At 37.8% G+C, this 25,822-nt stretch overlaps 1 protein-coding gene across 1 annotated transcript in view; it reads right to left on the minus strand.

Annotated features, from left to right (window-relative positions):
- LOC122792433 (extracellular calcium-sensing receptor-like) overlaps positions 1-25,822 on the minus strand; it is a 252,078-nt gene that overhangs the window by 28,754 nt on the left and 197,502 nt on the right. The window contains exon 4 of the mRNA XM_044060223.1: positions 11,284-11,605. Coding sequence (XP_043916158.1) covers positions 11,284-11,605 — 322 coding nt within the window. The remainder of the gene's footprint in view (positions 1-11,283; positions 11,606-25,822) is intronic.

The following is a 25,822-nucleotide window of genomic DNA, read 5'->3' on the forward strand; positions in this document are numbered from 1 at the left end:
TCCCCCAAGTAGTTGTTATGTGAAGTATCATAAACGATGTGTTCTTCTATGTAAGCCATATACAAATCCACATATATAGGGGCAAAAGATGCACCCATTGCAGTGCCACACACTTGTAAATAGCATTGGTTACCATAAAAGAAAACATTCTTTGTGAGAGCATGTTCTGTCAAAATAATGAGGAAAGTATTGAAGCCAGGTGTATATAAATTGGATTTTTGTAGCAGATATTCAATAGCACCCATCCCAACCCAATGTGGTATGTTCGTATATAGTGAACAAACATCTAATGTGCACAACAACCGATGATCCTCAATCTGCATATCACTTATTATATCAAGAAATTCTGTAGTGTCTTGAATTCTGGATCTGACCCATCTAAGTAATGGTTTAGGATATTGTGTCAGGAATTGTGATATTGGTTCAGTTAGGGACCCATTACCAGCCACGATTGGTCTACCTGGAGGATTGTGAAGATATTTGTGAGTCTTCAGTAAAAAATATATATTGACTATTTGGCTCTGAAACAGTCAGGTGGTATTTAATTTGTTCTGTAATGATGCCATTTTGTAATGCTGATTCCAAAAATTTGTCTAGTTGTTTTTTAAACATAATAGATGGATCAAGAGGCATTTTAGTATAATATCTGCCATCATCTAGTTGTCTTTGAGCTTCAGCATCATATTGTGATCAATTCATGGCAACCACAGCACCACCTTTGTCCGCTGAAATAATTACCAAATTCTTATTATTGGTAGGTTTTTGTAAAGCCAACATATCAGACTTTGAGAGATTATTACATCTTACATGAGTCACATTTGAGTTAAAATGCAGATATCTGAGTACACTATTTTGAAAGAGACTCATGCAATGGTGCATCGGTGGAACAAAGGTGGATTTGTGGTATTTAAATGAGTCCCCAGTTGAATATTCATTGATATTGTCATGGAAATGCACTTTGAGATTGAGCAATCTGCAGAATGCTATGACATCTTGTGCCAATACATCTTCTTGAACAAAAAAAACAGGTATAAAAGAAAGGCCTTTATTTAACAATGCTGTTTGTGAATCCGACAATATTGCATCAGAAATGTTTAATACATTTGTTTTGGAACAACTATTTACTTATTCATCAGATGTTCCATCAAACCCTCCATGTTTTTGATGTTTGCGATGTTTTCTGCCTGCCCTCTTATAAGGCCTAAAGGGACAGTACTATTGTTACATTTGGGGGTTAGAGAATCAGAGGTCTGTTGTGTATCTAGATCTGTACCACACAGCTTATAGTTGCTGGCTGTCTTTTTTTCTATTTCTACAGTTTATAGCTGTGCAATCACTTCCGTGCAGGGAATTTCTATTTTGAATATTATATGTAAACCTTAGACAAATCAGTGGTGTTACTGATTGTTGTATCTTTCGACTTTTCCTGGTTAGGGGTTGCCACAGCGGAACTTTGGTCCGCTAATGATTGGCAGTAGATTTTTACGTGCCGAGTTGCCAGCCCTGACGCACAACCTTCAACGAAGGTACGCCCATTCACACATGTCTCCACATAGAAGACGCTTTAGCTGAGAATTGAACAGGATAACATCTTACTGTGAGGTGACAACTGATATATTCTAGAAATTCCATCAACGTTTCCTCCGTGTCTGTCCAAAACAGATACAGATCATCCAGGTACCTCTTGTATAAACACCAACAATTTTTATATGGCAAGTTGTAAATACATTTCTTCTCCCAAGTTTGCAGCACAATATTTACAAAATTGAGGGCAAAACATGCCCCCATTGCTACTCCTTTTGTCTGTTTAAAAAATTTGCCTCCAAAAATAACATAATTGTTGGTCAAAACCATCTCTAATAACTCCATTATAACTCTAAGTTCCTTAGTGGAAAACTTTTTAGCCTCCACTAATGCTTCCTCAAACCAGTCCACTGGAATGTGGAATCAATGAAAATAAATTGACGATGTCGATTGTCGCAAAAATAATGTTTTTATCAAACATATTTTGATCTATATTTTAAAAAAAAATTCCATGAATCCTTTAACAACCCTGTGTTTTCAGTCCAAACAGTTTTAATTTTAGTATCAATATATTTAGCTAAGGCATAGGTCTTAGAGTTGTTTGCAACCACTATAGGTCTTAGCAGGGAGTTGTCCACATCTTTGTGGACCTTAGCAATACCAAAGATCGAGGTTACAATGGGTTTTTCTATCATTAAATACTTGTGGACCTCATCAATTATTTTGTCATAGAACAGTTCTCTTATCTGAAATCTATTTTGCTATATGTGATATTAATCTCATTGATGGAAGCCCTACTATACTTTTCTTCATCCCCTAATATTTCTTCCCTTTTACCCACATAAATTATATTATTCATAATAGTTATACCCCATCCCTTATCAGGCCTCATAATTCTAACATTTTTATTTTCACTAAGTTCCCTAAGGAGCTGCCTTTCTTGGTGGGGGAGATTAGAAACCACTTTAGACTTAATCAAAATTTCTCTTAATTCTTTTTCTGCCACAAGCTTGAAAAATTTCAACTGGGGTGCAATGGGGGGGAGGGGTTAAAGGTACTTTTCCTTTTCAAATCATTGCTTTTAACCATTGCCTTATCTTTATGCCTTCCTCCATACAATAACTCAAGTTTTTTTTTTCTAACAAACAACTTCAAGTCTATGAGAACTTTTCTAATATCAATTTTATTGTTCGCCACAAATTTAAACCCTTTCACAAACAACCTAAAGTATCTCTCATCCATTTCCAAATTACTATAATTAAATATGCTATAATTCTGATAGGTATATCTACAACCCTCTTGTTCCATACCTGTATGGTACTCTTCATCTTGAACATATTCAACATTCTCATTGATAGATGTTACCTCCTCTCTGTGTTGGTATTGGACATTAGATTTGTTTATTCTCTCTGACCTCCTTAGGTTGGGAAGCTCTAAAGGGACATTTAAATCCAAGATAAATTCCTCACCATCACAATAATTATTAAATGCATCCCCTTCATTAATTCTTAACTCATCCCTTTTATTATAATTATATCTATATTGATTATTCTTAGTTTTAGTTTCATCCCTTTCAAATGGTTCAGCTTGTCTATCATTCCCCCATCTTGGTTTTGGGTAACATCTATTTTCTTTATATTCAGCTATGTCCCTAACTATCTTTCCATTCTTACATCTAACAATAAACATACATTTTTGATCCACTTTTTTTCCTTATATTCACATACTTTTCTTTTTCACCTTCTACTGTAAAAAGTAGGTCATTTACTATTTTTTTATTTGTCTCTTCTATTTTCCTAAAAAGGTGGTCCATTTTCATCTCATTTTCCTTAATAATAACCCTCATGATGGAAAAACCACAATGATCAAAAATTGTAATTAATTCCTTGTAACTTTCCGTTCCTCCTTTAATATTATTCGGGTATTTATATACCCTTAACCCTTTTGGTACAATCTCCATCTGTAAACTTTTTTTTAAATATTTGTTATCCAAATCTAAAGTTTTGTATGTTAATATGTAATCATAAATGACATTCAAGTTATATTTATAAGTATTTCCTCATCCAAAGCCACACTAGAATCATTATTAATGTTAAATTCAATATTTTTAAGCCACTCCTGCCATTTAGCATATCTATAAATGTCTCTTTCAGTCTCACAATTATTTCCATTGTTATTACCACCTGTATATTGGCAACGTCCAATATTTCTCTTTTATTTGGGTCTAGACACTTCTTTATCATAAGAATCCATTGAAATAACCATTCTTTCCTCTGTAGAGGTTTGGAAAATGTGTGGAATTCCAGTTGGAGATGTCTGCACCTCAAAAATGCCATGATTGACCTCATCTTGCTGTCCAGAAGTTTGTAGATCCTGTTCTGGTATTTTTTCTTGCCTTCTCGCTAAAGTCACTTCCTCTTGATTACAAGGCAACAAAACTAAACTCATGAAACTCAGCAATTGAGAAGTGCTATTATTCAGTAGCTGTACTACTAAAGTCAACTCTCCTATGGCATTTTTAAGTTCAGAAACATAAATCTTACATTTGGCTCCTTCAGTGTGTTGATTGCTGGTCTCCATATTCCCCATAGATTACCAACAAGTCTCAAAAATATCGGAATTCAGTGCCCAAGGGAGCAAAGCTCCAACCAAATACAAAAAGATAGTCAGGCACCAGGAACCACACCAACGAGTAACCAACACTGAATTTATTGTCCACATAAAACAGCAGCAAAAACAGATTAAATGCTTAACTTTTTCACCGCATTTTTTGTTCATAATAGAACTTCCTCAGATACATTAAAACTTCTATATCACTATACTTTCTCTGCTATCAAATATCTTTGAAAAATGTGTTCACACACAAGTACTTAAACACCTCTGTGATAATGCTCTTCTGGCCCCCATTCAACATGGGTTCTATCCGGGGCATAGCACTATCACAGCCCTGCTCTCATTTTCTGATACCGTTAACAAAGCCATAGATGCTGGTCACCCTACTTCAGTACTCTTACTGGATCGATCTAAGGCCTTTGACACAGTATCACATACTAAGCTATTAATCCAACTATCAGAATAAGGATGCTCACCTAAATCTCTTGACTGGTTTTCCTCCTACCTACACAACAGGGAACAATCAGTAAGATGGCATAATGTCCAATAAGATTATCAAGCAAACAACATAGGAGTCCCACAAGGATCCATTTTGGGGCCACTACTCTTTAATATCTTCATCAATGATCCTCACAAATACAAACTCTCATCCAATATGCCAATGATTCCACATTAATATCTACCTCCAGCAATTTCTCAGACCTCCTTACAGTTACTCAAAAGGCTTTTACATCAATCTAATCCTGGCTAAATAATGCTTAGCTCCTGTTAACCCCCCACAAAAAAAAACTAAACTTTTACTTTTCTCTACAAAATCATCAAATATAGACTTCAAAATCTTTTCTAAGGATGGTACAGAAATTGAAATAGTGAAAGCAGCTAAATTGCTAGGCATAACAATAGATGGCAAACTTACTTTTGAGCCACATATTCTCAATGCAATAAAGAAAACACACTTTAAATTAGGCAAACTTTATCTCCACAAACTTTACTTGGACAACCACACCAGAACAAAACTTGACAGTACCTTACTCATCCCCTCCCTTCTGTATGGTAGTGCCATCTTTACTAACCTTCACTCAACCCTTAGTAATAAACTACAAACCAGCTATTATAAAATAGCCAAATTTGTCTCCGGAAATCCTTACCGCTCACATCATTGTCAAGCTATTGCAGAAATGAATTGGCTAGAGTTTTCCCAGCATCTCTACTATACCCAACCAAATTTAGTCCACAAACTAATCTTCAAACCCAATGACTGCCCAGCACTCACCTCCCTCGTACAAATGTATACTCCTACATGAACACTAAGATCCTCAAGCAAACAGCTGCTAACCATAAGAAAACTCAACAAAAGAGCTGGACAATGTCTGTACTCTCATAGCATTGCCAAGCTATGGAATTCCTTACCATCCCAAATAACTCAAACTGACTGCATACAAATCTTTATGTTAGCACTAAAATCATACTACCTAAACAATCCTTCCTGCCCCTGCCAAACAAGTAGACCACCTTAAAACAGTCCTTTAACAAATTCTTGTATTGTGCAATGTATAATAACCAGTTCTAAAACTTCAGTTTTGTTACCTAGCTGTTCAATTGTTTTTCATTAACACACACTACAGATGGTACTGTTGCATATCTATACTGTTCTACATATGTAACATCTCTACCTATACTTATTGACTCCTATATCCTAATAATGTAAACTCTGAGCTGAATTGTATTGTATATGTTTTCCTTTATACATGTAATATTTGATTTACTTATGTTATATTCGTTTTACTTGTAACACTTGTGGAGCTTTTCTCCCTGGGCCTCCACTGAGAATGGGTTTCTGACCCAGTGGACTTTCCCAGTCAACAAATGTCAGTAAATAAGTAAATAAATAATATATGTCTGATACCCTAGGTATGCTCGATTTACATGCTATAGCTAGTTATTCCTATGTGTAAGTATTTTTCTACTGTTAATTTTTATATAAAGTAAAGTGAAACATCGGTAAGATAAGTTTGGCCTTAGCTGAATTAGAACCCAGGCTCACTTTTTGCTTACAACTGCTGCCACAGGCACAGGTAAACAGCAGCTGTATATTTTCACTTTAATTATTATGTATGTGTGCTGACTGCTGCACAACGCCACTTAGAGAGTGTTTGCATGGTGGCAAACCACACAGGATACAATGTATCCATTTTGAAATTGTCTTACTATCTGCTTCCTGTCTGCATGTGTTCTGGAGCTGCAGATGTGGAAGCTTGCTGATCATTGCACAATGCTAGTTAGTGGATTTGCACAATGCTAAGCAAAAGTTGCAACAATGTATCAATTTTGAAATTGACATCCATCTGCTTCCTGTCTTCATGTGTTCTGGGCCTGCAGGTGTTGCTGACAGTAAATGCTGGATTTTTGTGAGAAGCAGCACTGGGACCTGAGTAGCTGCTTATACTAATGTACTTATACTGTCTATAGTTCTTAATCACTCCATTTTTTTCTCCATTCACTTTTTTTTTTTTTTAAGTATAAATATATATTTTTGATACACTTCTCTACAATCCACTTCACCAACACTATGGGCAGTCAGACAACTTCTCTGTCTGAGGTATGTTAACAAAGTCATTCGTAATGTTAGACAGGTGGAATTACATTTGCTTAGAAGAGAATAGTTTGATGTGGTGAGTAAGTTAGTGAGGGAAGTATATTAAATGGCAGAGTGATATGATGCTGTTATAAGAATTATGTAACATGTTCTATGCTGCTGCATTTGTGTCATGGAGTCTTAATAAGAAGTGTTTTGAGTAGGGGACTAAACTTTGAGTAGGGGGTCTAAACTCATCAACAGTGGAGACATCTGTGATGCTTAAGGGGAATGATTGGTGCAGTATGGGAGCAAGTGCAGAGAAACTGTGGTCAGTGCAGTGTAGTTTTGTGTTTTATTGTTGGAAGATTGGGCCTTAATCATCATCATTCCATATGTATCATGTTATGTTAAATCAGACAAGAAATCAGTGACTTTATCTTTTTAAACTAGTAGTACATCCCCTACAAATATCTCTGTGTTTGCTTCTCATAAGCAAGCTGTCTGCATTTACTTGAAGATATAAATAAACTCCACTGTAATCATACTAATATAGATCCCATTGCTAAAGCAGATGCCTATGTCTCTGCCATTTCTACTCCCAGTTAAATAGTTGATTTGATAAGGCAATATCCATGCAATATATTAAGAAATTTAAAAATAAACCCCATGCTGAAGTATCTGCATTAATAAATTATATAACAGGAGAAATAAATTACTTAATGCTTATAAAAGGTCTTATTCTACCTTACTTATCAGCACATGTAAGCAAACTACTACTAGTAAAAACAAATTCAAACTGGTAAAAAAAACAACAGAAACCAAAAGAAAGTATCCAACTAGTGCTCCGAGTATTAGATATAGGCCCAAACACCGTACACGTTTCTTAAAACATACACATTAATTTGAAATGCTTTTCGTAGCTGTTGTACAGCAACTTCTTCAGAAAAAGTTACACCATTTTCAAACAACCCTATTTAAATAGTAAATACAATCACATGTTGCTAGCATCAGCTGGTATTCACGTCACAACATATTATCTGCATAGATTATTTAGAGCTAGCTAAAGCAAATTAAACTTTTATATTACTTTAAAACTGCTATGAAAAGTCATAAATAAAAATCCCTGAATAAATGAAAAGGTAGAAAAGGTAAAGAAATATATATGAATATATATAAATAATGCATCCTTCTCTTATACAAAAAGGTACATACCAATATATGATTTCACTATTTCAGTTTAGTTACATTTTATGATGTACCAAATGTATACTTGCATGTCAAGGTTACTAAGAAGTCTGAGACTTATTTATCTTTTCAGACTTTCAAGTTTCAGTAAACATGCTATGTTACAAGAATCATTAAGTCCTGGAAAAGAGAATGCATTTAAGTGAATTTGCCATGCTAATTCACGTTCTTCTAACAATGGATTAAAGGGGCCACCTCTAATATCAATTTGTACCTTATCTATTGCTTTGAATACAAACTTATGCCCATCATTTCAGGCAGTGTGCCTTGCCAAGGGGTTGTCCATTTTATTAATGAGAATTGCGTGGGTATGTTCGTATATTCTTTCCCATAATCTACGTTCAGTTTTACCCACGTAGAATGCTGGACATCCTAAGCATCTAGCAATATACACAACTTGTTTAGAATTACAGTGGGGTTTAAACTTTAACCTGCATTTGTTCCCATCTATACAAAAGGTTTCACCTACTTCTATAAACCTACAGATCTTACAGCTACCACATATGGTCATTCCTGTGTGTCTGTGCAAATTTGGGTTACCCCCACTTTCATGGAGGTTTTTAAGGTTGAATCCTCTCCTGAAAACAATTTTGGGTGGTGGTCCCAATTTGTCCAGCAACATTTTATTATTAGTGATAAATTGCCAATTCTTGTATAAAGTGAGTCTCACCATCTCACTGTCTTTACTAAAGGTGGTGATAAAGCTGGTACCAAAATTACAATCCCCTCTTTTAACAATCATCTGCTTGCAATTAGAACCACCTGGATTAAGGTGGTGTTCAATAATAACTCTTGTGTTACTCACCTTTAAAATGGGCTCAAATTGTCCACTTTGTCTCTTACCAGTTACTTCAGACACTAGGGATATAACTAAGTGGTCTGGATACTCCCACTGTTGGAACATAGTACTCAAGTATTCACATTCCTCATAAAAATCAGACTCAAGAGTAGTCATCTTGGCTGCCCTGATTAACTGACCCTTTACTATTGAATGCTTTTGATGAAAGGGATGGCTACTTGAAAAGTGAAGGAAAGAATTACAATATGTATCTTTCCTAAAGATTCTAGACACATATCCATTATTAACTCTATCTTTTGTTAGCCTAACATCGAGGTAGTCAATAGTTTCCCTACTGAACTTAGCTTTAAACCTAAAAAACTCAGTTGTAGAGTTTAAGTAGGAAATAAAAGCTTCAGCCTGTAAGATGTCACCATAAAACATGACGAAAATGTCGTCCAGAAAACGTGTGTAGAAAATTAGGTTTGACTTGTGGTGGGAGTTGTTAAAAATAAATGCCCTTTCCCAGTATGCCATAACTAAATTGGCAAAACTGGCTCCACAAGGCAAACCCATTGCTACACCTTGTTTTTGTAGATAAAATTCTTTATTAAACATAAAGTAGTTATTTGTAAGAATGATATCCAATAAACATTCAACAGTAGATATTTAATGTGTTGGTGCATTCTTTGATTTAAGTATTAGGCTATCCCATTCCATCCCCTCTGGATGGGGGATTGAAGTGTAGAGGTCCTTTACATCAATGGTCAAAAAATTGTGGTCATCATTGAATTCTAAGTTGTTAATTCTCTGTAAAAATGACCAAGAGTCTCTACACACTTGAGGTTCGGACACAAGATATTTTTTCAAAATAGTATCTATGTATGTGCTAGAACCTCTACCATCAATCAAGGGTCTCATAGGTGGATTTGCCAAGTCCTTGTGGATTTTGGGAATACCAAACATAACAGGGGTTCTGGGCCAAGACATTGACATATAGTTAAAGGTGTCAATGTCAATTGTTGCCTCAATGAATAAGTCATTGAGGTAACTCTTTATACGGTTGTACGCAATGTTAACTTCATTAAGTGAGGCTTTAATGTACGCCTCATTATTTAACAGGTTTTGCATTCTATCTTTATAATTTGCTTGGTCGAAAACAACTAACCCCCCTCCCTTATCGGGTTTAACCACCCTTACTTCAGAGTTGTAAAGCTAGATGTTCATCAAGACTAACATCAAAGTTCCTTTTGTATGTACCAGTGCTACAGGATTCTAACAAATGTCTGAAATTGAGCTCACAAACATGTTCAAAAATCTTCAGGATTGGGTGCACAGGGGTGTTAAATGTATTAGAAACTCTCAGTGTTTGGTTCGTATTGTCAGCATTACCAAAAAGTAAAATGAAATTTAACTTTCTGACAAAGAGTTTCAAATCCATAATCGACTGGACCAAGTTCAAGGGTCTGCTAGGAACAAAGGTGTTACCTTTAGCTAGTAGATTAACCAATTCCAGGTCAATCTTTATGGATGAAAAATTAAAAATGTTAAAAGTCTCCTGCTGTATTAGTAACAGTTTCGAATACAGGAGCATCTTTGTTCATTATCTTTTGCGCCTGTTGTTGCGCTGTTTGTTCCTCTGATTCCGATTGAATTGTTTCTTCGGAATCGCCCCTGTCTGATTGACGTTCTGAAAATTTGAAACTTGACCATTTCCAGTTGTATCGATCCAAATCACCTTGTTGGTCATTAACCCCACGGGTATTGTTGTGACTTCGAATAAGCTCACTGCATCTAACTGTGGTTTGATTTACCTCGACACCAACTGCCTCATTATAGTTGTTATTATTTTGTTGTTGAACTGGTATGTTAGTATTAAATACACCAGATACTTTTGCTAGGGGTGGCCTAGGGTAAGCATTACCATTGTCATAAGCCAGCCGGACTCTGTGGATTTTTCTGGTCTTATTCAAATAAATTCTATCTAAAAGCTGGTTTATACTCGAAAAGCAATGTTCATATTCATATTTATATCTAAAAAAGTCAGCGTTTGAAGTAATGTCACCATTAAAAACTGACACTTCATTAGTTAAAGTGTCAATTTGTAAAGAGTAATGTTTTACAATAAGCTGCATCAAATCAAACCCTTGTTGATCAAATAATGAATTGAGTTCCAAGTGGAATAATGAGTCAGGTATAAGTCCAGTGGGGTAATGATGGAAACGTAACCCCTTTGTAACAATACGTTGACTCAAACATTCTTTAAAGTAAGCTACTTCCAATTGGAGTTTCTTTAATTTAAGTAGCTTAAAATCAAGTAGTTTCAGTTTCTCATTCAAGGAATTTAAACTGACCTAGTTGTCTCCACAGTTATCGGCCGGTCACTCCTGGTTAAAGCCCACACTGAAAGACAGGCTAGAAGTGTCCTTAACCCAGTCATTAAAGATTGGAGTACCAATAAGCATTGCTTCGTGGATCTGTACGTTCCTTTGTTGATTAGGTACAGCAGGGTTAGAAACCAGAATGTTCGTTGGTATACACTGACCTGCTGGAATAGAGTTATTAGCTGATACAACTCCCGTAGGTTCACTCGGGGTATTGGAGCCCGGTATAGCACCCACCATGTCTCCTGCACTCACCCGTTGACTGTGGGTCACCTGGGAGTTAGCGTTCTGAAAAGAACGTTGTTGTGACAGTGAATAATCCACCTTATCAAGGCGGGAAGCAAAAGTATCCATACGTTGATTTAAAACATTTATCAGAGCTGTAAGGTTCACCAAATCCATTTGTAGTTGTTGTGAACCAAAGAGGTTGGTGCTACTCGGGCTGCTGGATACCCGAGACACCATATTAAACACAAATTCAAACTGGTAAAAAAACAACAGAAACCAAAATAATGTATCCAACTAGTGCACACTGCCTCAAATGATGGGCATAAGTTTGTATTCAAAGCAATAGATCAGGTACAAATTGATATTAAAGGTGGCCCCTTTAATCTATTGTTAGAAGAACGTGAATTAGCATGGCAAATTCGCTTAAATGCATTCTCTTTTCCAGGACTTAATGATTCTTCTAACATAGCATGTTTACTGAAACTTAAAAGTCTGAAAAGATAAATAAGTCTCAGACTTCTTAGTAACCTTGACATGCAAGCATACATTGGTACATCATAAAATGTAACTAAACTGAAATAGTGAAATCATATATTGGTATGTACCTTTTTGTATAAGAGAAGGATGCATTATTTATATATATTCATATATATTTCTTTACCTTTTCTACCTTTTCATTTATTCAGGGATTTTTATTTATGACTTTTCATAGCAGTTTTAAAGTAATATAAAAGTTTAATTTGCTTTAGCTAGCCCTAAATAATCTATGCGGATAATATGTTGTGACGTGAATACCAGCTGATGCTAGCAACATGTGATTGTATTTACTATTTAAATAGGGTTGTTTGAAAATGGTGTAACTTTTTCTGAGGAAGTTGCTGTACAACAGCAATGAAAAGCACTTCAAATAAACGTGGGCTTATATCTAATACTCGGAGCACTAGCTGGATACTTTCTTTTGGTTTCTACTAGTAAAAAGTTAAAGGGGAAAAGAACAAGCAGAACTGATAAAGTATATATTATGGGATGAGAAGAAGATAGACAAAAAGCTGGGTAGAGAGGGTAAGGGATCTAATTAAGGTTAAGGAAATAATAGAAAATTTCAAACAGTCAGAAGGGCACAGGCTAGCTGGGGAAGTCAAAACATAGCTATTTACAGAAGTTAAAGAGCACACAATAATGTTAAACTGGCTGAAATGAATGTGCAATAAATACGAGTGAGTGCAAGAAAGGAATTTAATAGGTTTGAAGAATAAGTGTATATTACAGATTAGAACTGGGAACAATCTCATTCCAAATTAAGGAAATTATGGTCTTTTTTATCAAATAAAGATTGATCATTTGCATTAGGGGTGCATAATGCAACCACCACTATGGAGTACTTGGAAAAAACCCTCACTATGGCCCAGGAGACCTATGTTTAATTAGCAGCTCAGACACTGAGGCACTGGCAGTGAACTAGCATGCCCATCCTGGGGAGTGAGGGTGGTGAGAAGGGAGCATGCACAGAGCACACAGTACAATTGGATCTCCCTGCTACAAGTTAGGTAAACCACCATGAAATGCTTTCTGTAGAGCGAGCAGGGTGTATACCTCTCAACTGTCCAGATTTTCACAGACTGTCCAGATATTTGCCTCATATTTTTGGTCTGTTGCTCATAAAATGTTTTTTTTCTGGCAAATCATTGGCAAATCATTGAGGATGGAAGTCAGAAAATAATGACAGGCATTTGAGTTTCAAACTTCATACTCTTCAGAAAAATTCATGTTGATGTAAAACCTGTTATTCATAACCTTTCTAAGTTTATAAGAGGAATATTTAAAAATTGTATGTATTTTTGGGCCTTTGTCCCCCATTATTTATCACTTTGCCAGATTTCTTGCTGTAAGAAGTTGAGAGGCATGACTGGGTGGCTTGCCAATATCCTCTCCTTTTGGAAGTGAGGACCAGATCAGTGAAGTCCTCCTATTGCACATCCAACCTGCAGAGCATTACCAGGTGCATGTGAGGGTGGGAAAGTTAGGACTTAAACTAGAAATACTCCTTTGCAGCAAAATTATACTGCATCAAGAGTCTCAGTCTCCTCTGCAGCACTGAGTAGGGGTCAGACCAGGTCTGGAGGAGGAGCAAGAGTTCCCAGTACACCAAATGGGTGAGTTTAGGCCAGACTGGTAGCCAATGGTTAGCCATGAGGTGGCAAAAAATGATAAAAAGGATGCCTACGGCAGTTATTATCTATCCCATAGTAGAAGCTGGGAAGCACATGAATTAACAGACTTGAAAGAAACATCTGTGCAATGCCTCAGCAGTATTGTGCTAATGTGGGGTGAAACTGATGAGAAAGGATTTGGTATTGTTATATGTATGGTCCTGTGCATGATAGCTTAGGCCTAATACAGAGTCGTGTAAAACATATCACATGTAAATAACATAACAAGTGTTAAATTGGGAGGATATTGAAAAGAAAAATGAAAAAAATTATTTGGCAAGAGTTAAACATGATTAATTAATCAATCAATGGAAGAAGAGAGGGAAGAGAAGAAATATGAATGGAAATGAAGTGACAAGTCTGCCATAAAACAGACATTATTCCTGCATTTTCTGGACAGTTTATAAGATCAGATCTTAAGTTATCAATACTGTTTTAGAGACACTTCACTGCAGAACATTTTTTCTAGTATGTACAATCTTGCTAAATATGCCTGTGTATTGCTATCCATAAAGTGAAGTATTTTGGATTTAGATGAGTATGTCATTCACTAGGTCATTTGTCCCATGAGCTTCAAATACAATATTATATGTAGTCCTTTGGCTTGCTGTTCTCTGCCTGACTATTGCTGATTTCTTCATTTGATTTTGGATTGGAGTTATTAATTAAAGGTTTGGTTACTTCTATTTTTTTATATTTTTCTTATATTGCATTTTGTTTTGTTTTTAAGTTTTTTGTTCTTTTCTGAGTTTCAAGAAGTCCTGGCTATAGTCACTTAGAAAATAATTCTTTTGCAGACAGTGAATGACATCCAGACAACTAGTGGGCGGAGCTGAAAAATAGCATGCCTCATTTAACTACAAATACTTTGTGGCCAAGGGCGCCCGCAGGCACGGCTAGAGAATTACAAAAAAGTTTGTTTTTTTTACGCACATTCTCCTTTAAAAGGCTTGAACCCTGTACCTTGGGCCCAAGTGGCAAGAGCCTGAATTCCCTACCCACCACCATTTGTAAAATTGTTGCAGGATTTTCCCTCATACTTTTTCTGTTCCTCATAAAATCTGTGGTTTCTGCATTTGTGTCCTTGTTGCCAGACAGCTACATGTTCTCTGGTTTTATTCTTGGCTGTCTGGAGTGTTTCTCCCTGGGCCTCTGCTAAAACTTAGCTTTTTTTTTTTTCAAAGTCAGACTTTCCTGGTTAACAAAAGTTAAAAAAAATGGACACACTTGTCAGACTTCATATTCTTCAGAAAGTGTATGGTAACAAAAGCTTTTATTCTAGCAATTTTCTAAGTGTACAAGATGGATATTTGAAATGTATCCCTGTGTTTGGGACTGTATCCCCCCCCCCCCCATTATTGGCTTCGTCCAGGTTTTGTGCTAGGGTTGAGAGTTATGGTAAGAACTGAATTCACTGAATATGTTTGAGGGCTGTATTCACCCAGTATTGGCTTTGTTCAGGTATTTATTGGCTTCATCCAGGTTTTTTGCTAATGTTGAGAGCTATGGTAAGAACTGATTTCACTGAATATGTTTGGGCGCTATATTCTCCCATTACTGGCTTTGTCCGGGTGTTATTTGCTAAGAGGTTGAGAGCTATGGTGAGAACTGAATTCACTGAATGTTTGGTGGTTGTAGTAGTCACCCATTATTGGCTTTGTTCAAGTCTTTTGTGCTAAGAGGCTGACAGCTGTGCTATGGTGAGAACTGAATTCACTAAATGGTAGCTATTTAAGTTTCAGTCTTCCTCTTTCACAAAACAGTTGATTTGGCGTAGTGGTATGTTGCTCTGACTGTTTTGCACGGGGTCCCCTGGGTTCAAGACGTGGCAGTGAAATGTATGGTGGTAACGCAGCATTTTATTCTAGCAACTTTCAAACATTATACAAGCAATGTTTAAAATGTGTCCCTGGTTTTTGGCCTTTTGTCCCCCCCCAATAAATTTTGGCTTTTTCCAGATTTCTTGTGCTGAAAAGTTCAGAGATACAGCTGAGTGTCGGAGTAGATTTTACAAGGAGCTGAGAGCTGCAGGGGAGCAAAAGTTTAGTGCTGCTTGTGTTTAGTCTGCTTGCATTGTTAATAGCACAACAGATAGTGTACTTGCTTTAGATGCTGAAGGCTGTGGGTTCTACTCCCACAGTAGGTAAATGCATTGCTGATGCTGTATTGTGTTGTAAAGGGGGTGGATGCTGCAGTCTTTTTGGTAAAGATACCTAGTAACTATGAACCTGTTAACAGTTTGCTATCCATTCCCTATTGCGGTATTACTAGCTTTTCATTTTTTTATTGCATGCAACTAAAGCAATTTATTCTTCAAGAGTAACAGGCACTTTATTTGTAGATTAAACAATGACATATAAAGTGTTTGCTAGCAGCAACCTCTTTATTAGTTACAATTTTTTTCAATGTGGAATTTACTACTTCAGTGATTGTGTATTTTTTACTGATACTGGTGGACTTGAGTAGACTTTTTATGATGGAAATGTTCTGAATTGGGCAGTTTTGTCATTAGTGGATGCTTTTTGTTTCATTGTTTACTGGAAAAATGTTCAAAACAATAAATTTAAAATGCCCTCTAACAACTGTACTGTATTGTACAAGGACTATAATGTAATACAGTCAGGAAGGTGTATCAAAGAGCATGTGTATGTTACGTTCGAGGGGCCTATGATTTTGTAGACAGCCCAGAGTTAATATTTGCCATTGGCAAAATGTATTTTCTCTGAAAGTGGGTTTCAGTGCTGTTTCAATGCATGCGAGTTTCAAGAGCAGAGAAGTTTTAATGTTGGTCTATTTTCTTTGTGAGACTGCATTGCTTTAATAGATATGTATTAGGGTTTGTTCTGTAAAATGCAAAATAAAACTTTCAAATGAAATCCTAAATCATCGCAGAAGTAAAGCAGTATGCACATTAGTGTTTATGATAAATGGGGCAAAATAACCAAGGAATGGGACATTGGAATGGCTGCAGGGGGGAGGCTCCATTTGACCATGATTTTGTGAGGGGGGGGTAGCAAGCTCAGACAGCCCCGGTTGAACTATACCTCTCAGTTGTCCATATCTTTGCAGAATGAATAGATATTTGCTGCTTATTTTTGGTTTGTTCTCAAATTTGTGATTTTCTAGCAAATCATTTAGGAATGAAGCCATTAAATGACAGACATTGAGTTTCAGATGTCATAACCTTCAGAAAAATGCATGCTAATGCAAGACTGTCTTTACGTTTATACAAGAGCAATTTTAGTAGTGTTTGTATGTTCCCCAATATATTTGGCCTTGTTCAGATTTCCTGCATTAAGAGGTTGAGAGGTACGTGCAAATCACTTTGTAGATTAGGAATATCCAAACATCTCAATTGTCCCCAATTCTGGCTCAAAATGTTGCTCTCCCCTAATAATCCCTCCTCCAAAATGGCAATTTTGGAAGAAAATGTGGAGGGTTTACAATTATATACAACTGTAATGATCACTTATAGATTAACTTTATTTCAGAAATGCATGTGGATGCTCTTATTTTGTTAGCTGCTTCAAGTTTACTGTTAATATTAAAATGGTGTCCCTTTTTTGACTGGTATTTTTGCATCACATTTTGGTCCGTTTTTCATAAAATTGTGGTTTTCTGGCAAATTAGTGGTAAGTCATTAGAGATTGAAGTTAGAAAATAATGGCAGACATTTGAGTTTCAGATTTCATACCCTTCAGAAAACTTGTACTAATGCAAGATCTAACTGTTCTATTTAAGTTATAAGAGCAATATTTAAAAATTGGCCTTATTTTTGGGCTTGTCACACTTCTAGTTCTATGTATGGCTTTGTCCAGATTTCTTGCTCTGAAGTTGAGAGGTATGTGTGTCAGATCCATCACTGTCAGCCAGAGACATTTCAAATTGTGACATACTTATTGCACCCCACTCCCCATTGTAGTGGCTCTGGATGTGTCCATGGAAGGCAAGGAGCAGTTATGCAGTGTAAATGTGCAGAGTATTCCCCATCCAAAGTAGATCACAAATACGACCGTGGCTTTTCATCTGTCCTTGATTTTGCAAAATGTTCTGGTTTTCTATCAGATTTTTGTACTGTTGATTTATGCTTCTTATTCTGGAACTGTATGCTGTCACAGTGCCCTGTTGCTCTGTTTAAGTAGCCATGGTTTAATGAACATCAGGTAAGCTTGTCGGAGATTGTAAGATGCAAGTAAGCTTTAGTAAGCTTGTCTGATATTGTAAGATGCAAGTAAGCTTTAGTAAGTATATTGTTAAAGAATTACCAGCATTGAAAGCCTTTTCGTTGTTGCCATGCAGAGAATATTTACATGACTAGATAATGTATAAGCCTTGGGTATTGAAATGCATATGACAGTTTTATTTATTTTATTTGCAGTTGGTTTGCCAGGATAGTCCATTGGGCCAAATGAACCCGTTTTCAATGGAGTCCTGGGGAGAAAAGCTCCAAAACTAAGTAGGTTATTAATAGATATACAAATTATACAATTACACAGAAGTTAATCATACAAGAAATAACAATTTGAAAATAATACAACTAGAGTGAGTACAATCTAGTGATGAAATTAATAGGTAATACAGACTAAAGGGAAATTTAGCACAAAAGCACTGAGAAATAACAACATATTTGGAAGCATTTCATGACAATATTGAGGAATAATAACATATTAGGAAGCAATGCACAAAAGTACTGAGAAGCAATAACGTATTAGGGAAGCAATACTTGGGAAGTGTGGCCTAGTGTATTCTTTCTGATTATTGTAGGAATAATAATATGTATGAGTTAGGGTGGGTAATTAGGAAAGTTGCAGGAGGAAACAGAGGAAGAGTTATGTGGTGTGGGAGCAAGAGCATTCCCACTGGGATACTAGATGTGAGTGAAGAGATCTTTCAAATATAAAATGGTTGGGGGTGGTGCGACTGGAAGGTGGTAGGGAGTTCCAAAGGCATGCAAGGCCATAAGACAGAAGATTTTTGCCTGGGGGACTAGTTGGTTTATATACTTCTAATAGATTTTGATTGTTGGACCTTAATACTCTTGCAGGAAGGTGCATTTTAAAGGCTGATGAAAGGGAGGGACAAAGGGAGGGGTTGAAAATGAGCTTATGTGCAAGATTTAGTTGAGTATATGTGAGATAACTGGGTAGCTCTAGCCATTTTAGTTTTTGGAGAGAGGAACAGTGGTGGGTGGAGGACTTGTGGTTGGTAGCGAACTTGGCAATTTTGTTGTAGCAAGAGGAAAGTTGTGTTTTTAGAGAGGTCTGTAGATTAGTTAGGAGTGGAGCTCCATAGAGAAGGGAGGGGATAAGAAATGAGGTAGAGGGTGATTTTGGTAGCAGGTGTAAGGTAATGATTTTGTCGGTAAAGCATACCGGATTTTCTTGATATTTAACTGTAGGTGGGAGTTGAATTTGAGCTGGTTATCAATTTGGACCCCAAGTAACTTGGTCTCGGACACCAGTTCCAGGGGTAGATTGTTTTGTCTAGAGATGTGGAATGTGTTTATATTGAAAGAAGTTGCCTTAGAGGGGGTTAATAACATTAATTTGGTTTTAGAGGCATTGAATGCTAGGTGATTCCTTTTCATCCATTGCTCAGTTGTTGTAAAAGCATCTTGAGTCAGTTTTAGGAGTGAGGGGATAGAGGTGGCAGCGCAGATAATAGCAGAATCATCGGCATATTGGATCATGTCTGAGAATGGGATAGAGTTGCGGAAATCCTTTATAAATATATTGAAGAGAAGGGGACTCAGTATAGAGCCCTGGGGGTACCCCAGTAGGAGTATTTAGAAATGAGAGGTGGCCTTTTTCCATTTGACTGCTTGAGATCTGTTAGATAAGTAGCTGGAGAACCAGTTCAAGGAGGAGGGAGATAGGTTAAGTTTAGAAAGTTTAGTTAGTAGCAGGCTGTGAGAGTGTGTCAAAGGCCTTAGAGAGGTCGAGTAGTAGGGTAGAAACAATTTGGCCAGAGTCGCAGGCTTTATTTACAGTTTCAAGGAAGGAGAGGAGGGCGGTCATAATGCTATGATGTGGTCTGACTCCATGTGTGGGAGTTAGTAGGTGATTATCTAAGAGATGTGGAAGGAGTTGTAGTTGGATACACTTTTCTAGGAGTTTAGAGATGGGGGACAGAATAGCGATGGGAAATTAGTAACATTGTTGTTGTTGCCACCTTTTATGTAGAGGTATGATAAAGGCCCTTTTCCAGACTTGGGGTACTATACATTCTTGGATAGAGCAGTTGATTAAAATGCTAATAGGGCAAGCGATTGCTTCAGCAGCTTTGCTAAGAAAGTAAGAAGGGATGTTATCAGGAGCATTGGTGCATGGCTTCAGTTTCATAAGGAATTTCTTTATAGTAGAAGTTGGGTATAGGTTTAAATGAGAAAAAAGGGGTGTGAAGAGGGAGAATTAGGGGCAGATGAAGCTGATGAAGTAGTAGGAGGAGTGGAGGGATGGGAGTTAGTAGATGGGAATGAGGAAGTAGTAGCAGTGTAGTGGTGTTAGAGAAAGATGGCGTTAATTTGGAAATGGATTCAATGAAGAGTTAAATTGGGTAGCCAAGTCTTGGTCAGGAGCGTTTGGGTCTGGGGTAGGGGTATCTGGTTTGCTGGGGTTAAGTAGAGATACCTTTCCAAAATTTCTGAGGGTTTGATTTTATTATTTTGAAGTGTGGAAAAGTAGTTTTTCGGTCGAAGATTATGAGCTTTTTTACCTTATTTCGAAGTATTTTATATTCATTGTAATAAAAGGACAGGATTACAGTATTTTCAGAAGCTCATTACATTTTATTGCAGACCAGTGTCTTATAGCAGTGTCTGTGTGTTAGTACACTTGTAGTTGGGTCAGGGTGGCTTTAATGGTATATGGTAAATAAGCATTGCTACCTTACTTAAAAGCCAAGCCCTGCAACAACTAGCTCCACACTGAAGTCAAAACACAATAGCTCTGGTGGGTAAATGTACTCTGTAGTAATCAAAAAAGGCAAATGTTTAAAATAACTACAGCTTATGTGCAAACACAATAGGTAGTGATGAAACAATGCTCTGCTAAAAATGCTTTAATGCTCCACAATGCTGAGCTGCAGATCAGTTATCACTGGCTACCAGGATTTCACCCACTTCAGCTCAAGCATGGTACCGTTCAGTGCAACCTTCCCAGAACTAATTTGTCTGACCAGAATTATTTGGTGTGTGTATAAGAGGGAGGTAGCATACCCCTCAGCTGTCCAGATTTTTGCCCCATATTCCTCCTAAAAAGGATTGAAGTTGCTAAATGAGACATTTCAGTTTTAGATGTCATGTCATTTAGAAAAATGCACACCAACACAAATCCTGTTACTCTTGCAATTTTCTAAGTTTCTGAGAGCCATATTTATAATCTGTCCCTATTTATTTTAGGCTTTGTCCAGATTTCTTGCACTAAGGTTGAGGCCTTGAGGGTGTGGTATGTTTGTGAGAAAGTGAAATGCCCAAGTTAGAGTTAACAGGTGGAATTTTCAAGTGCATTTTCAAGTAACTGTGAGTTTTAAGGGAAGCTAAGTTCACTGCTGCACATGCCAAGTCTATTTACAATGTGCAACTGTTTTGTTTAGCAAATGGTATCTCTATTGTGGTATAAAGTTTTAAAGCTATGTTAGTAGCACCACAAGTAGAATACTTGCATCTTAATGTAAAGGCTTGAGGTTCTATTCCTACAGCATATACATTTGTATGCTGCAGTCCTCAGGATGTCCTCCTTTGGATGAGATGCCTAATAACTATGAACCTGTTTTTCAGCTTGTCATCCATTTTCTATTGCAATATACCAGCTTACCATTTTTTTTAATTAAACATAGGCAATTTATTCTTTGACGGCAACAGGCACTGAATTTGTAGATGAAACACTGAAATATACAGTTGTTTTCTAGCAACGACATCTTCATTAGTTTCAGATATCTTTAATGTGGAATTATTCAGATTACTTTTACTTCAGCAGAGTCACTCAAACAAGTGCTGCTGTATAATACAAGGGATATAATTCAATTATATATTATAATTAATACAATCAGGTAAATCAAATAACTTTTGCATGGCCCTAACGGTGTGCAAGGAGCCTATTGCTTGAAAACAGTTCAAAGGTAAATAACCTGCCACTGGCCAGATGCATTTTCTTTGAATGTGGGTTTCAATGCTGTTTCATTGAATGTGAGTTTCAAAAGTAGAGAAGCTTTAATGCCAAGTCTGTTTTCATTGTAAGACCTTTGTTTAGGTTTAGTAAATGTCTCAGTGTTTGGGCTATAATGTTTGAAATAAAAGTTGTAAATGCCTATTGCTTGAAAACAGTTCAAAGGTAAATAACCTGCCACTGGCCAGATGCATTTTCTTTGAATGTGGGTTTCAATGCTGTTTCATTGAATGTGAGTTTCAAAAGTAGAGAAGCTTTAATGCCAAGTCTGTTTTCATTGTAAGATTATTGCTTTGTTTAGGTTTAGTAAATGTCTCAGTGTTTGGGCTATAATGTTTGAAATAAAAGTTGTAAATTAAATCCAACTGCCTGTAATCATTGTAGAACTAAAGCATAAAACAGTATGCACACAGATTTGAACAGTGTCTACAGTAAATGGGGAGAAATAGCCAAGTAATGGGACACTGGAATGGCTGTGTGGGCGGGGCTTGGGGTGGGTGGACTTGGGCGGGGCTGTGTTGGCAGGGGGCGGGGTGAGCTATGTGGGTGGGGCTCTGGGTTTGCACCCCCCTGCAAAAAATCCTGCGGGCTCCCTTGTTTGTGGCATCTATATTTAATTGTAGTGCCTGTTTGACTTGCTGATCTCACTCTGCATTTGATTTTTCTCATCTACCAGCCCTGATGGTGTTGTGCTTTTAAACTTGGTGGCTTTTGAGTTGCTCACCCTTACTATAAATCTGATTTTGGACACTCCTCCCAGTCTCATCTCATCAGCTCATCCTACTGAGCCCTGTGAGATTAATTGGGATGGCCCCTGCCCAGGGCCGGCCTTAGCCAAAATGGCTCCCTAGGCAAAGTAGTGCTCTGGTGCCTCTTAAGCCCCACCCACACCATAGTCATGAAACACCCCTATTTGAGCCACACCCACAGGGTCACTCCCCAAGAAAGCCACTCCAGTCATTTCCTTAAATGATTTAAATGCTTAGGAAGAATAACCACATTACAAGGTATCTTAAACTGGAACTACCTCTACATAGTATTTTCTACTTTAAATATCAGAGCCGGATCATGGTCAAATAGGGCCCTAGGCAGGGTAGTAGATTGCCCCCCCCACCAGAGCAGCCCTTCCTGCAGCAACCCCCTTCCCCCACCAGCAGCCCCCTTTTCAGCCATTCCAGTGTTCCATTATTTGGTTACTTCTCACCAGTTACCATGCATACTCAGGGGCGGCTCGTGGCATCGGGCTGCCGGACTGCAGCCCCCTCAAATTAAAAAAGAAAACAAAAAAAAAAAATTTTTTTAAATTTTCGCAGACTTCGCGCATGCGCAGTAGTCCCGACTACCGTCGGTCTATGCGCATGCTCACGGCAGTCCGGCAGGACCCATAGAGGGATGCAAGGAGACGTCTGTGCACTTTTAAAGTGCACAGACACGCTGAGAGGATACATCGCATCCGGACTGCAGCAGCAACAGCCAGAACACTCTCGGGAGGGAGCTTGGGATCTCGTCGTCGGGAAGGAGCTTTACTGGGATCTCGCGGGTCTTTGTGAGTATTGCGCGGGCAGGATATGGTATGGAGAACGGACAGGTAAGTGTATGGTGCATTTTACTTTATGTGTTGGTGCTTGTAACTGGAGTTGTGTATGTGTTTGTGTTTGTAACTGGAGTTGTGTTTGTGCTTGTAACTGGAGTTGTGTATGTGTTTGCTGGTGCTTAACTGGAGTTGTGTATGTGTTTGCTGGTGCTTAACTGGAGTTGTGTATGTGTTTTCTGGTGCTTGTAACTGGAGGGGTGTGTGTGTGTGTGTGTGTGTGTGAAAATGCCCCAGGTGCTCATGGTGGTGTGGTAGGGAATACCTCAGGCTTGAACCCTGTACCCTGTATGCAGGTGTTAAAGACTTGAGTTCCCTACCCACCACCATTTGTAAAAAAATTGCAGATTTTTGCCTCATATTTGATCTGAGCTGTTCCTCATAATATCTGTGGTTTGTAAATGTTGCAATGCTTGATATTTGATGGTGTAGTAGTAGCATTGTTGCCTCACAGCTGCAGGTTCTCAGGTTTGATTCTTGGCTGGGGTTCCTTCTTTGTGGGGTCCGTATCTTCTCCCTGTGTTTGTGTGGGTTTGCTTTTGTGTCCTCCCATGTTACAAAGACATGTCTGCATTATTTCTTCCTGGGCCTCTGCTGAAAATTGTTTTTTTGTTCCAAGTCAGACTGCCCTGATTAACAAATGTTAAATAAAATTGACAGGCATTTGAATTTCAGACTTCAGGTTTCTGAATGTTTAATTCCTCACAGATTTGATGGTGCAGTGGTAGTATTGTTGCCTCACAGCTATAGGTTTTCTGGTTTGATTCTTGGTATGGGGTGGCTTCTGTGTGGAGTCTGCATCTCCTCCCTGTGTTTGTGTGGATTTCCTCTGGTGCCCTGCCATTTTACAAAGACGTGTCTGCAGTATTAATTCCTGCGTCTCTGCTGAAAATTGTTTTTGTTCTGTCCGCAGTAAAATTGACCAGCATTTGAATTTCAGACTTCAGGTTTCTGAATGTTTAATTCCTTGCAGATTTGATGGTGCAGTGGTAGTATTGTTGCCTCACAGCTATAGGTTTTCTGGTTTGATTTTTGGTTGGGGTGGCTTCTGTGTGGAGTCTGCATCTCCTCCTGTGTGTTTGTTGTGTGGATTTGCTCTGGTGCCCTGCCATTTTACAAAGACGTGTCTGCAGTATTAATCCCTGCGTCTCTGCTGAAAATTGTTTTTGTTCTGTCCGCAGTAAAATTGACCGGCATTTGAATTTCAGACTTCAGGTTTCTGAATGTTTAATTCCTTGCAGATTTGATGGTGCAGTGGTAGTATTGTTGCCTCACAGCTATAGGTTTTCTGGTTTGATTCTTGGTTGGGGTGGCTTCTGTGTAGAGTCTGCATCTCCTCCCTTTGTTTGTGTGGATTTGCTCTGGTGCCCTGCCATTTTACAAAGACGTGTCTGCAGTATTAATCCCTGCGTCTCTGCTGAAAATTGTTTTTGTTCTGTCCGCAGTAAAATTGACCGGCATTTGAATTTCAGACTTCAGGTTTCTGAATGTTTAATTCCTTGCAGATTTGATGGTGCAGTGGTAGTATAGTTGCCTCACAGCTATAAGTTTTCTGGTTTGATTCTTGGTTGGGGTGGCTTCTGTGTGGAGTCTGCATCTTCTCCCTGTGTTTGTGTGGATTTTCTCTGGTGCCCTGCCATTTCACAAAGATGTATCTGCAGTATTAATTCCTGCGTCTCTGCTGAAAATTGTTTTTGTTCTGTCCGCAGTAAAATTGACCGGCATTTGAATTTCAGACTTCAGGTTTCTGAATGTTTCATTCCTTGCAGATTTGATGGTGCAGTGGTAGTATTGTTGCCTCACAGCTATAGGTTTTCTGGTTTGATTCTTGGTTGGGGTGGCTTCTTTGTAGAGTCTGCATCTCCTCCCTGTGTTTGTGTGGATTTGCTCTGGTGCCCTGCCATTTTACAAAGACGTGTCTGCAGTATTAATCCCTGCGTCTCTGCTGAAAATTGTTTTTGTTCTGTCCGCAGTAAAATTGACCGGCATTTGAATTTCAGACTTCAGGTTTCTGAATGTTTAACTCCTTGCAGATTTGATGGTGCAGTGGTAGTATTGTTGCCTCACAGCTGTAGGTTTTCTGGTTTGATTCTTGGTTGGGGTGGCTTCTGTGTGGAGTCTGCATCTCCTCCCTGTGTTTGTGTGGATTTGCTCTGGTGCCCTGCCATTTTACAAAGACATGTCTGCAGTATTAATCCCTCGTCTCTGCTGAAAATTGTTTTGTTCTGTCCGCAGTAAAATTGACCGGCATTTGAATTTCAAACTTCATGTTCTTCAGAATACATAGTAGCACAACCTTTTTTTCTAGCAATTTTCTAAGTTTATAAGATGAATATTTTAAATTTGTCCCTATTTTTGGGACTGTATTCCCCATTATTGGCTTCGTCCAGGTTTTGTGCTAAGGTTGACAGCTATGGCAAGAACTGAATTCACTGAATATGGACTGTAGAATTGTGCATATTTACTGATAAAGGTGCACTGTAGAATTGTGCATATTTACTGATAA

Source organism: Protopterus annectens, chromosome 1.part2, assembly GCF_019279795.1.
Source record: "Protopterus annectens isolate FY-2018-M chromosome 1.part2, PAN1.0, whole genome shotgun sequence".
NCBI lineage: Eukaryota > Metazoa > Chordata > Ceratodontiformes > Protopteridae > Protopterus > Protopterus annectens.